The 13,519-nt window shown below is 39.5% G+C and overlaps 2 protein-coding genes across 4 annotated transcripts; both read left to right on the forward strand.

The window, feature by feature from the left end:
• On the forward strand, nucleotides 1–6,567 carry tmem244 (transmembrane protein 244). 3 transcript variants are annotated; one of them, XM_080490120.1, is made up of 6 exons: nucleotides 1–134; nucleotides 3,687–3,772; nucleotides 3,894–3,970; nucleotides 4,827–4,952; nucleotides 5,271–5,315; nucleotides 5,521–6,153. In XM_080490120.1, the coding sequence occupies exons 1-6, from the start codon at nucleotides 111–113 to the stop codon at nucleotides 5,616–5,618; spliced, it is 456 nt and encodes a 151-aa protein (XP_080346246.1). In that variant the 5' UTR covers nucleotides 1–110; the 3' UTR covers nucleotides 5,619–6,153. The 3 variants fall into 3 exon arrangements, with proteins under 3 accessions (XP_080346246.1, XP_080346244.1, XP_080346245.1); XM_080490118.1 differs by lacking the exon at nucleotides 1–134 and adding an exon at nucleotides 1,516–1,684 and having other exon boundaries at nucleotides 5,521–6,567; XM_080490119.1 differs by lacking the exon at nucleotides 1–134 and adding an exon at nucleotides 1,528–1,684 and having other exon boundaries at nucleotides 5,295–5,315; nucleotides 5,521–6,152.
• A 2,127-nt stretch (nucleotides 6,568–8,694) lies between these two features.
• Nucleotides 8,695–12,027, forward strand: fkbp6 (FKBP prolyl isomerase 6; the record flags this gene model as incomplete). The annotated part of the gene is made up of 9 exons (XM_080491096.1): nucleotides 8,695–8,763; nucleotides 9,641–9,758; nucleotides 9,848–9,937; nucleotides 10,028–10,255; nucleotides 10,356–10,399; nucleotides 11,022–11,141; nucleotides 11,238–11,435; nucleotides 11,640–11,749; nucleotides 11,964–12,027. The coding sequence occupies 9 exons, from the start codon at nucleotides 8,695–8,697 to the stop codon at nucleotides 12,025–12,027; spliced, it is 1,041 nt and encodes a 346-aa protein (XP_080347222.1).
• Nucleotides 12,028–13,519: the final 1,492 nt, after the last annotated feature.

A 13,519-nucleotide genomic window follows, 5' to 3' on the forward strand; every position in this document is an offset into this window, starting at 1 on the left:
TACACTGGACTGACAACCTCTCCAGGGTGTAACCTGCCTCCAGTCCTACGTCAGCTGGGATGGACTGCAGCCAACAGCAACCCTTCGATGGATAAATCAGTCATAGTAAAATGCACGAATGGACAATTTTGCTGGTAGGTGGATTTTGGTACTTTTAGACACAGCCAGTCAGACCAGCTGTTTCCTCCTGCCTCCGGGTTTTTAACGTAAAAATAAACACCGGGGTGTAGCAGTTATTTAATTTTTCCATTTGTCTTAAATGTCTAGATGGTGAATTGATTGAGCAAAATGTCATATATGCAAGCTTGCAGGAGTTTATTCCAACCGTTCCCTCATATGCAAGATATAACAACCTCAAGAGTATCAAGATAGAATTCAGGTTTATTGTTGTCTTTTTTGTGTGTTTTTATTCTTTGGCTGAGAAGGACACCGAATTGTTACAGCAAAGACCAGTGTGATTAGTTTCCTGTGAGCTTCATAGTAATAAAATGTACCGGAATACACACACACACACACACACACACACAACCACACCGAAGCCCACATACTCCCTTGATTTCCGTCACCATGGTTACAATGATGCAGGTTACCGTGGCAGCCAAGTCAGTCTCACGCTCTCACAAAAGGCACGTGCGTCCTCAGCTCTCGCACAGGCATACGCAGGCTGTGACGCTGTGGAGTTGAATGTAAGCTATTTCTGGAAGGAGGGAGATAGCGGTATGGAAATATTATCATTCCATGTGTTCGACTGTGTCTGACGTTCAATATCTACACCTAGTTCTTCATTTACATGAACAAACTGAGCACCTGCTATGCTCCTCTCTTTTTATTAATCTGACTTTAAAATAAATATGGAGTAAAATGGTCAGTGTTTTATCTGTTGCTGTCAGTCTTGTGTAAATTCTGTGTGTATTGGGTCTCCTTGATGAGAGCGGATTAACTTCTTGCATTTAGTTAAAGGCTATGCTGCCCCCTCGTGTTCATATTGAAAACTGCTTTCCAAATTGTATTCGTGTAATTTGTAAAGGTTTGTTGGTTTTTGTTTTCATTTAAAAACATTAGGCTTCAAGGAGGATTCATGATCATAAAAAGATATTTCTTAAGTTGCACCTTAAAATATGTTTTCATTTTTTTTTTTTTATAGTATTCACTGTGTTCATTTGTGGGAAAATGATCTCTAAGTGATTGAAGTTATTTTTAATTAATTGCAAATTGATCAATAAAAGTTAGGATGAGGAGGAGTCAAAAGTAAGAAAAGAAAATGAATAGAACAAGAAACTGTAAAATGAAATCATTCATTTACAACATTAAACTGATAAAGTAGGTTTTACTGCGTATGGTTTCATTACCAGTCCAAACATTAATCTGTGACTGTGTCTTCCACCAGCATTAAGAGTTCTAGGTTATGTGCATTTGTGTACATCAATACTACTGTTTGCTTACCTTTATCCCTTTCGGGATCTACTCAGACTTCTTAAGAGTAATCCCATTTGTTCTAATCCAGCCCTCCGAGCCTCCCTTCAACATGCTCTCAACACATTCAGATGTACACATGTAGCCTGCTTTCTCTCATCTAGACCAGCAATCATTCATGTTGTTGGACTATTGCTGTCGCTGCTGTGGATTCACGCTCATAAAACGCCATGGACCCTTCACCCTCAAGGGCACACCCAGTGATACCTGGGTAAGCATGTAGGAACTGTAGGGTAGAGCTTGAGTTGAAGGTAAAAGTCTTTGTACAAGTAGTGAATAGAATAGATTGGCACTTATAGTCATGTACATTATGGGTCTTTATGAAGCAAACTAGTTGTGTTGTTCATGCAGTAAGTGCACGAAAAGCAAAGATCTCTTAGGCACGAGTACTACTAACAACATATTCCCTTAAATTGGCTTTGTATTGTACTTATGTTTCTCTGGGTTGTGGAAAAGAACAACAGCCATGGTTGACTATTATGCCGTTGGTTTATGTTGCCTGAAGACAACATCCACATCGGGGGCGGAGTGAAGGGTCTGGAAGCAGGTTTCTAGGGCAGGATTTTAAGTCCATGTAGTCTGAAGATGACAAACAAACCGTAACAGTGAGCTAAGGTATTATCATGAGCTCAACTTCCTGTGCCGCCTCCCTTCACACCTACATGCTTACGGCTGTGCGGATTGAAAAAAAAAAAAAAAAAAAAAGTTTCCACGTGGTCTCCATATAGTTAATTGCGGATCAAGTTCATGAGTCACGTTTCAAAATCCAAATTGGAGCAAGCATTTTATTCCAAATAGTTTCACCTGCTGTTGTTTTATTTTCTTATCACAATCAGACATTTCACGTTTGGAAGTAAGCACTTAGTCTGCACACTGACCCCATTCATGTGCATTTACAGAAAGTTGCACAGGACTTCTACTGGAAAGTGTTTGTCTGCTACTCTACTGAAAACATGTTAAGGGTTTTTGTTATTTAAAGATATTTTACACACAAACAGTCCCAAAGCAATTCACGAATTAATTGAATTCTGCACAGTGGTGTAGATTTTAGCTCACTTGTCTCATCACAAGAACGTCCCAGGTTCAAGTTCAGACTTAGGGGGCCTTTCTTTGCAGAGTTTGCATAGTATCCTTGTTTGTGAGGGACTATTTCAGGGAATCTGGTTTTCTCATACAATCCCCAGCAAATTGATAATAGAAAATAATTAGCTGCAGCATGAACCTGATAAGTGACGATATCCCGCCAACCAAGATGTAGTGAAAGTTGTTATTTATCAACTCGGTTCTTCGTTGGCTTTTCGCTGCAGGAGAAGCACAGGTGTAACTAATCAGATAACAGTGACCCTGTTTGTGGAAGGTGTGGCCTGTAAGTCCGGGGCCACTCGGGGCCATCCGGGGCCACCCGGGGCCAGCGTGCAGTGGCCAAGCTCCCACACACCCGATTGGACTGGAGCCCATTATCAGTGTAATTAGAGGCCCTGTTTGACAAACTGAAATGTCAGCTGCAGGAAAAGGTCTCCTATCTGTCCTCCCGGGGTGTCACATACAGTAGCTCATTTCCTGCACGGGCTGCAGTCACTCGTCTAAGAAAGGAGGCTTTAGCCGGCGTGTTCTGACTGTCTGCTGTCAGGAGGGTTTGTTTTCTGGGTCATGCAGCAGAAAATGAAGGAGAAACATGTTTGCACTGGAGTGGGGGATGAGCAAAACAAGTAAATACTTCCAAACGAATATCCTCTGATTAAAAATGCTGCTATACATGTTATGGCTCAGTGGATTTTTGCTGTTCTCTGTTATCACCTTATTTGAAACAAAAGGTCAATGGTTGATGGCTCAGACAGCAAATAGCTTAGGATTTCATTCAGTCAATGAAAAATCCCCCTCATATATGTCACAATCCTTTGTGTTTTAGCTCCTGGATGGGGAATCGTTTTAGCTTTAGTGGACAGGAAGCTCAAAGATGAAATAAAGTTGTCATCCCTTGCAGAGAGCCACAGGAGATCCTTCCTTTGTCTGCTCATCGAACTCTGTATAGTTATTTCACTGTCAATCCTTTCCACTTGTATAAGTTGCATTTATTTATGCTATCTTCATTAGTTTTCTTTTCTATTTATTTTGTATGTGTACGTAAAGTTTCTCTGTAATATTGTCCATTGTCAGTGTGTAAAAATATCAGCAGTGTTATTTTCTCATCCTCACCTCGGTTCTCGCCTCAGGTCGTTCTGCAGAACCTGCTGATGTGCATGGTGTGCTTCTACTCTCTCTACTACATTGTGGTCAGTGTATGCATCGGACTGCTCAGGTATACAACAGTCAAACACACACTAACGATACCCGCTGGGCATCAAATCTGCAGGTTCATACTGTAATAGAGCAGTGTTTATTGTTTGTGGACAGATTTTTATTTTGTCTCGTGTCTTCAGGGTTCACGAGATCAACAGCTTGTTGACTCCATTCGACTACACAACTCAACCATCATGGCACAACCCCAAGTATCTGGGTGAGTGGCCGCTCTGTGATATTATCAAGAATAACCAGACATAAAAAAGGAAAAGTGGTTGGGAAGCATGTGGCTCTATGGTCTTTGATTAATTTCGTATTGCGTGCAATCACTTCAGAAATGTTTTACATAAACTATAAACTACATATAATATTCAGAAAACTAAAAGCCTGCCAGGACTTTTGCTCAACTAGTAATAGCAGACCTATTACATAACAATAATACATTTAGTATATATCCAGAAAACAGAGTTTTCAACACTGTTATTTTCATTTGTACCACAAGTTTATTTTAAAGTAAATTGATTTTTTTATTTTCTTTACTTTTCATAAGTGTATTGAACAGGGATGTGCCTTTACTTTATCTACTTTATACAGTCAGTAAATATCCTCTGATTCCTATGAAGAGTTTATGTGATTATCTTTACTCTTTCACAGTTCTTTACCTGCAGCTCATTTTAGTAAAAAAATCTGTGTGTGTGTATATATATATATATGTAAAATATGTGTTTTTATTTGCGTCATAATAAACATTGTATTTGCCGGAAGAAAATTAACATAACTGCACATTTTAAGCATGTATGTAATTCAGTTCCTGCATTTTAAGTGATCCTTTAAACAGAGGAGAGTCATTGTCAATATTGAATGGTCCCTTGTGTTGATTGTATACACACCAACTGTAAAACAAATAAAAACTAAGGATTTCTTAGACTATGACACATCTGCACATACACAGACTTAAAGACACCCGTTGAGTCAATCTCATCCAGTATCTGATGACAGTTTGATAAAGATACAAGGAACTGGCAAATGTTAACTGTTGGAGTTTTTGTTTTGTTTTTTCTTCCACCTTCCAGTTGGAGTGATATCCACAGAGGTGACCTATGTTTTAGGAGGACTGGTGTTCGCCTGGATTGTGGAGGAGTGGGTTTGGGACTACGCCATAACTGTCACACTGCTGCACGTCGCCATGACCATGGCAGGTAAACAAACACAAACACACACACACACACACACACACACACACACACACACACACACACACACACACACACACACACACACACACACACACACACACACACACACACACACACACACACGGAAGTCGATGAGAGAGTGGAACAATTGATAGGATTGGAGACCTGCTTATGTAACTGGTTCCCGTGGCTGCAGCTATACGATGTATGCAGAAGTGCTCGTGCATTATTAGGTTGTGTGTTCACCATGAAGCTGAATTGTCATTTTAGTGTGGATTGGTTTGATGGACAGTAAAAAAAAGTGTTGATGTATTCTTGCAGTGATGTCAGATTTCCCCTCAGCAGAGCACTGGTGGATAGCTCTAGGTAAGAGTTGTACTTTCTTTTTTCTTTCTTCTGCCTATCTGCATTGCTTTTCTGATCATAAACACACAAAACATTATGTTCTCCCCCGTGTCTCTTTCTCAACCAAGATATTACTTTTTTCCCTGGTAGACTTATATCTGAGCTACATTAGGCCTTAAAGCCTTCTTTTGATCGTCTTGATGATTAAATCTGTCTTTCTCTGCAGGTTCAGGCCTGGTGATGATGATATTTGGAGGACAGCTTCTCGCATACAAACTCTTCAGGAGCAACTTCGTCTATCCTGCTGAACTGCAGAACTTCTAATGAAAATGAGTAAAGCTGTTAACTGGCTTACTGGTTAATCTTATATCCGATACATGCCAGTAAGTAGGTTCACTTAGCATTTAAAAAACTAAACAACTAAAGCAGCTCTATATTTTTCTATACTTCAACACACGGACACACTTTACTTCAAATGAATTAATTATCTAGATTTCACTTTGTACAAATGACCTAATTTTGTTGAACAGGACTGGTTTTTTACATAATCTGTACAGTTTAAATATTCTTTTGTATTGTTTCTTTACGCACATCACACTGTAAACCTATGCTGATTGAGAAGAAAAGGAATGTTGTAGTATTTTTCTGACTGATATTTCTTATGTCTGCTGAGTAATAAAACACGTTGGATGATATTTGTGTAGGGCAGTCTTTAAGTTACAAATACCACAAATATCTTCTGAAAAGATGAAGAGATGTAAAGTCTATATATACACAACAAACTAGATTTTTTTGTTGGCCATGTATTTCATTAAAAATCTATTAGAAACTTGAAGTAAATTTCAAATGTGCAATGATGAAAGTGTTGTTCATGTCTGCATTTATCCAGTCTCACAATTTGTTCCAGTGTGTTGATTATGTCTAAGTTGGGATGTCTAGATACTTTATCTGCAGCCAGAGCTGCAAACAATCGCCTTTTTTAGATTGAGAGAGGCCCCCAGTGACAGCTAGTGAATAGAGAGCACTAATTAAGATGACTCTTTTCTTAATATACTTGTAAACAAATACAAGAAGATGCTTCATTGGTCCATTTTAGAAAATTAATGTGTTTTGGGGCTGGTTTACTTGAAACGACGGTCTGAGTTTAGAAAAAAATAAAAGGTATATCAGGTATATTTTCAAACAACAAATCAATCCATCCGCATTTTGGAATGCTTTGAAAAATCCCTCCCCCCCAAAAAATTTCAAAATAAAAAGGTGCTTTTTTAAAGCTCTCAGATTTTCAGTCATTAATAAATATGAGCATATCTAAACATTTAACAAACCTGGACACATTTGCAAAATTCTCAACACAATTCTGTTGTGACAAGAGTTAAAAATCAGAGACTCACCACTTCTAATATTCATCTCAACATCTTGAAGAAACATGCGAGAACAAACCAGACCTGACTTTAAAGGAGACATATCATGCTTTTAAATCCTTCCTTTTTACATATAAATCATACAGTTGTGGTCTATACAACGCGAAACTGCAATGCTTGGGTCTGAATTCCTCATTATTATAGCTCCACAGGCCCCTTTTCAACCCCTTTTCTGATGCGCTTCTGAGAGCAACTCGTTTTGGGGCGGTCTCTTCAAATGCAAATGACACACTTCATACCCCTCCTCCTCTCCAGGTTGCAGAGGTCACACTCGGTTCAACGTCACCCTGTTCGGCCATCTTTGTAGTTTGATAGAACAGATACAATTATCTAGCGGCGCAGAAACTTTATATTCACACATTATTTACAAAATGTCAACAACGGAAGATTTGTCCATCCAGCCATACATGTTGGAGCCAGAGTCGGACCCGGCGGAGCGAGATGAAAATGACGATGATGCACCTTCAGAACAACGTCTTCATATGGATGTAACGCAATGGTGTGTTACTATATTTACACTAACTTCTCCATCCATGCCCACTACTACAATACTGCCTGTATTACAACGACTATTTAACACAGAAGTTACATTATAATCTAAAACGAGCACACAGCGCTAACATATGAAGACGGTGCAACTGCTAATGCTAACAAAACAATGACAGGGACGTCTTATCATCACACTTTTTAGCGTTATATACAGCTTACCGAAGTGCTCTGTTCGTCGTCTCCATAGATAGAAGGAACTGACCGCTCAATCAGACGAAGTCTTTCGGCAAATCCTTCTTTATACTGGCGGAGGTTGCTGAAGCAGTCGTCCTTAAAGTGATTCGCGCACACAAAAATGACCTTACCCACAGATGTGGGTACATTTCTGTGAAAAATAAAACTCAACCAGGCACTTCGAAAAGGTTCTGATGCTGGGAGACGGTGTAACGAAGCTTGTGGGTTACTACATCCAACAACCGAACATTTCGACTTATCCTCTCGTAACTTCGGTTGGACTACAAAATCGCAGCGAGAAACAAAAATGGCGGATTGCTCGAAACGTCGATGTCCTAATTTGGCAGTTCCGCTGAGAATACTGTGACGTCATTGTTCAAAAAACGTAATAGAGAATAGAAAAATCGAAACCGATCGCAAAATATGACCAAAACAGAATATAAAGATATCAACGGAGCACCTGAAGAGACTACTTTGAACTTTTCTGTACTTCTAAACACTCTAAATATACACCAAAATGCATTTAAGGGCTAAAAAAGTGGATTTAGCATGATATGTCCCCTTTAAGCCAATAAATCGCCCCTCGTGCTTGGACACCAAATGACGCTGATTGGTTTAATTTCATGCCAGTCACTCATGGTGTTAATCAGTAATTGGTGAGCTCGCTACGAAACCCCTCCTCCTTGGTGCGTCGTTCACTTCGCCCCAAGCTGCACACTACTAGAGAGAGAGAAATCAAAAAATCCTATCTTTTATTGGAAATTATCCATAGAAAATGAAGCGAATACAGTTCAGGACCCATTGTTAGTTTGTTGGCACAAGTATTACAGTATTACAGTTTATTAATATATTTTATATTTTAGCACTCTGGCGCCCTCTATTGGCCAGCAGCCACTGGGTTGATCCCAGCGGCCATTGTTACTGTTGATGCCGTAAAAATAGTTTACGGCATCAACAGTAATGAGGTGACATCTGGACGGAAAATAAAATACCACAAATAATATCTGCATTTTTTTTATGAAAGCGACATTTGGGATGTCTGTCATGATCAACCCCTGGAATCTGAATCAGAAAGGAGGATTCTGGGTTAATGTTAGATACGCACTTTAATTGGTGGACGGGCATTGAACTGATCACGTGACTACACAAGCCTGCCGGGACCTTTACAGTGCGTGGCTCGTCATTCTCTGTCTCACTGCAAAATACACCTGGAAACAACGTTTTTTTTTCTCAGTCATCTGTCCCGTAGCGTCAGCATGAAGCCGGGAAACGGCTTTGCGTCCAATATTCTGGAGATAATAAAGGCCGAGGTTGCAGGAACTCAGGTGGGTCCACGTGTTCAAGGCTGAGAAGATCACATGCATCTGCCATCACAGTAGAAAAAAAAAATACAGGTCCATGTTCCCAGATAATTTGTTCAGTGATCAGGAAAACGTGGTGCAAGTTGCATGCACTCTTAATTCCTCATTTTCTAGTCAGTCTAATGCTGGCAGTACATTACAAAAACTTTACATTTTTGAAGATGAAAACCTTTAAAAGTGCATTTGCAATTCTATCATGTCAGAAAAATTACTGAGAACACATCTCTCTAGCCCTTGTTTTTGGTAGAGTTGTGCAGAGCTGACAGCATTCATGTTCATTCACATATTTAATTTCGTGAAGAATGCCATTAAAGGATAGTGTTTCTTATAAGAACACAAACATGTGACTTTTCCTGATATAAATATCAGTGTTAACCCCTTTACTTTGGGAATGCATCTTCTACTTATAGCTCATGTGCTTGATCCATGTATTGATCTTTAAAATATTAAATCTATGTGACAAATTGTCATGAACAAACACACTGCTATTGACAAGGAGTTTAGGATATTTAGGGTCTGGGTGAAATTTCAGGTTAAATCTAAAATGCTCTATAAACCTTTGAACACACATGTCCAACTGTTCAATGTTTAAGTGCTTTTTGCACAACTGGTCCTCCTCTAACAAGGAGCTTTATGGAAGAATTTCACAGCAGGTGTTTGACCAATGAATCCACCAATAAATTCCCTGGTTCATTTAGAATTGATATTTATGTTGATGTTCACATTTTCACATCATGAGATCAAGACAACGCCTAACAATTAATCAACAGAACCTCGACATTGGAGGCTTCAAACATTGATTTTTTTGATTTTTTGGGGGGGTGGGTTCTTCCTATTGCAGAGGCCTTTCGACCAGCTACGCCAGGGGATGCATGACGTCTTGGGAGATGGCGGGATCCTGAAGGAGGTGGTCCGCCCTGGAGAGGGTCCACCTGTGCCCCGAAATGCTTCATTAATAAGTATCAAAAAGTTTAAATATCTCCCCGAAATTTTAATGAGCTCTCATAATGTATTATGTTCAATATGCGCTTGTTGTTTTCTTCCACAGTGCATTATTCTGGCTATCTGGAATATTGCAACCAACCCTTTGAAACCACCCAGAACTTCAAACACCCTCCGATGATGAAGTTGGGCAGAGGTACAGTAAGAAGCTCTCTGTTCGGGTTGAGCTGTGACGTTGCTTCTCTCAGTGACTCAAGAGACATTTTTGAACTGATTATGCACACAGAAGTGAGGCTGGCTGGGATGGAGCTGGGTGTGTTGACCATGCAGAAGGGGGAGTTCTCCCGCTTCCTCCTACAGCCCGAGTACGCATACGGAGCCATCGGCTGTCCCCCCATGATTCCTGCTTCTGCCGTTGTTCTCTTCGAAATTCAAATCGTCGACTACTTTGACTCGGGACAAGTTGATGACTTTAATGCAATGTCTCCGGTAGGAAAACTGCAGGGCGAAACTTGTTTGAACAGCAATCAGCCATTCCATTATGACCAGTCTATATATTTATATATATGACAAAGTTATCACTTGCTGCCTTATATAGATAAATTTCTTAACAGATTCCCCTGAAAAAGACACAATCAGTATTATTCTCATGTCAGAGGTAACAAAGAAAAGTGAGAGCTGACTGTGTAAATAACCATGATTTACATTTGAGGTCAACATTTTTTACCCCCCCTATGAAATTTAACATTTATTTCAAATAATTCCCAAGTTCAGATCAGTGAATTTCTTTTAACACAGCTTTTACAAGCTATTATGGGTGCTTACATTATTTTACTTTACACACAGAAACAAAAGTATTTAACAAAAACTACCGGACATAAGCACCGAACCTGGGGTGCTTTTAAAATGTATTCTTAATATACAAGGAAATTCTGTGTGAAATAAGATGTCCATAAGCAGTAAGCAAACCTATATTTACAAACCTATATATATATAGTCAGAATTATGTGATTATTTTGGCATGCATGGGCAAATGATGAAGGATGGACCAGAGGAGACAGACGTCACCTGTTTGTATTAGTCGGGGGGAAAAAAACAACATTTTGATAGTGATTTTTGACTTTTTTCTGTGCATGATGATTTAAAAAGAAGAATTTACCTCCAAATTAATTTTCTTCAGTGGCCCTAATACTCTTCTGTATACCTGTATGTATTAAAAGTTGCCTTTTTTCAGCATGTTTCTGTCTCGTTGGTTCCAAACGGTATCACTCTGCCCTCAGGTGGAGCAGAACGCTGTTCCTCTGTCCACATTTCTGGAGGTCATTGGCACGTTGCGCAGTTTTGGCAATCGTTGCTTCGCCAAGAGCCGATATGACAATGCCAAAGGTCACTATAAACAGGTACAACTTGGAGCATATTAAAAACAGAGTTTCAGGGCACACCTTGTTATTGCAGTTGACGCACAACCGATGAGGAATTCTGTGTTTTGTCCACAGGCACTGGCCCTGCTGGGAAACAGGGAAACCCGGGGTGATGCAGAGAAGGAGAGGATCACGGCGGCTTTGCTTCTCGTCTACCTGAACCTTTCCCTCACCGAGCTCCGTCTGGACAGCCCGCAGAAAGCCCTGAAATACTCCAACAAAGCCTTGGAGATAGACGCAGCCAACACGAAGGCTCTTTACCGCTGCGGACGGGTCAGACGAGGCTGTTGTTTGTTCTTCAGACCCGATGGATGAAAATCCTTGCGGCGTCTGAAAGCACATGAGAATAAATGTTTTGGTTGGAAGCAATTTAAAAACAAGGATTTGGTCAAATGTGCACAGTTAATCAGCTGCATGTTGTGCGCTCTCTCTCTCTCTCTCTCTCTCTCTCTCTCTCTCTCTCTCTCTCTCTCTCAGGCTTACATGGAGCTGGGGGAGTATGAGAGCGCTCAGGGTAGGCTCATCGCTGCTCAAGCAAAGAAACCGTTTGACAGAGACATCAACAACCTCCTGAAAAAAGTGGCTATGTAAGATGTTTTAATTATTTCAAAAGAGGGCAAAACATGATAGTTTCCTTTTATTGTGTCTGCAGTAGCTCCCGGGAATCAAAATCTCTAGAAGCCGTCGGCTCAAATACAAGAGCAGCGTTTTTGTTTTTGATTTACAAGCAGGCGTGAAAAACTTGGTTTCAAAGTAAAGGCTTTTGAAAGACATTCTTTTTTTGTCACCTTAATGTTTTAGGTGCTACAAAGACAGCTTGGACAAAGAGAAGGACATGTGCCTGAAGATGTTCAAACATCTGTAGAGTCCAGCGATCATTCAGTGATCAAGACAAAAGGGTAAGAAATATATCCTGAACGTGTCTTAATAGCGACTCGCATCTCTTTCTGCTCAGGGAATATTGAACACAATGAGAAAGTATTGCACATAACACATGATTCTTATATTTTCATGTGGATGCACATTTAACTGTGTGGGGAAAATTATCATTTTAATCGCCATTGTCAGTCAAAACATGCATAGAAACAAAATGATCAAACTGATGTGCAGCAAGCAGAAAGTTTTTCTGTCATCCTGAGCAGAAATGGGTTCACTTCACACTCGTCCGTAGTTTGCCCCCCCCACAAAGAATTCATTTCCCACCGTTGTTGTGGATAGAAACCTTCAGTGTCACTTTTGTAGTTGACTCATGTGTTTACGTTGCAGGTTTCAAGGTGCAGCCTCTTATCTTTATTTCCTATTTCTGATGTTGGATTCAGATGTTGTTTTCTTTCAAACAGTTTCAAAGGCATTTGAAGAAACTTGCCTTGTTTTCAATTGATAGTTATTAATAAGATGGCACAGGCGCTTATGGTCGTTTTTAATATTTTGTTTGAAAATGGGTCATTTGTTAAAGAATTCAGTATTTGCATGGGACCTCTCCCGTGAGTTGTCAGTATCGCTGATTCAAAAGCCTTTTTCGTCGATATGTTAAGTAGATATGTTTACTCTGTCAATATTTGTTATTTAAAGTTGTTCTGTACTTAGCAAATGTGAGTCATGAACAGTCCAGAATAATAAAAGAAATATTCACCAAGTGAACACCAGTGTTGACCTTTTTTATTTATAGTCCATGCATTGAAACACGCTGGAACAACGATGTCATGTCACATAGACTGCAGTTTTCTTTTCCAAGGATTACGGGATACAAATCATTTTTACATTCAGATTTTTTGTTTTGTGTGTAGTTGAAGTTAAAATGTGCATGGTAGAGCATTACAACTGCAGATGAACCTTATGTTTAAACCGATAAAAGCCCAAATAATTTTAAAAACTCAGATTAGAGATGCGTTGTAACGAGGCTCTTTCATGTCAAAGTACATCTGATTTGACATGATCATTTTTAGCAGAAATTCTGTACCACCTGACAAGGTTGTTTGGCATATCCTTATTTTGAACATTTTCACAAATGAACAAAAAAACAATGCCAGTATGAATAATAATGAGAAAAGATCAATCATAATGATAACAATAATATCAATAATAGTGTATATTTGTTGTCCAAAAAGGAGTAGGGAGAAGAAACGTCCTTATCCAGCCCTACCCCTATTCTGTCTTCAATATCTATCTAGATTAATACATTGTGGTCCAGTAAGCAACCTTTAGTCCACAATCCCACTAAACTATCCACAGAGAGAAAGTCCTGAGTAAACAAAGTATGTCAGACTACAGTAATAAGTAGATTAAAAACTTAGATCGTATCTTTTCTCCTTTGATATTTTTCAGGTATTCGTTATTCTCATGTTATCATCTCCACT

Source organism: Lipophrys pholis (genome assembly GCF_963383615.2).
Source record: "Lipophrys pholis genome assembly, chromosome: 21".
NCBI classification, from domain to species: Eukaryota; Metazoa; Chordata; class Actinopteri; order Blenniiformes; family Blenniidae; genus Lipophrys; species Lipophrys pholis.

Bases quoted from the DNA above. Each gene is read 5' to 3' on its own strand.
- tmem244 (XM_080490118.1), top strand. From the start codon at position 1,592: ATGTTGTTGGACTATTGCTGTCGCTGCTGTGGATTCACGCTCATAAAA. The intron at 3,773-3,893 runs GTATACAACAGT...TCGTGTCTTCAG, and splicing joins GTATGCATCGGACTGCTCAG to GGTTCACGAGATCAACAGCT. The intron at 5,316-5,520 runs GTAAGAGTTGTA...CTTTCTCTGCAG, and splicing joins GCACTGGTGGATAGCTCTAG to GTTCAGGCCTGGTGATGATG.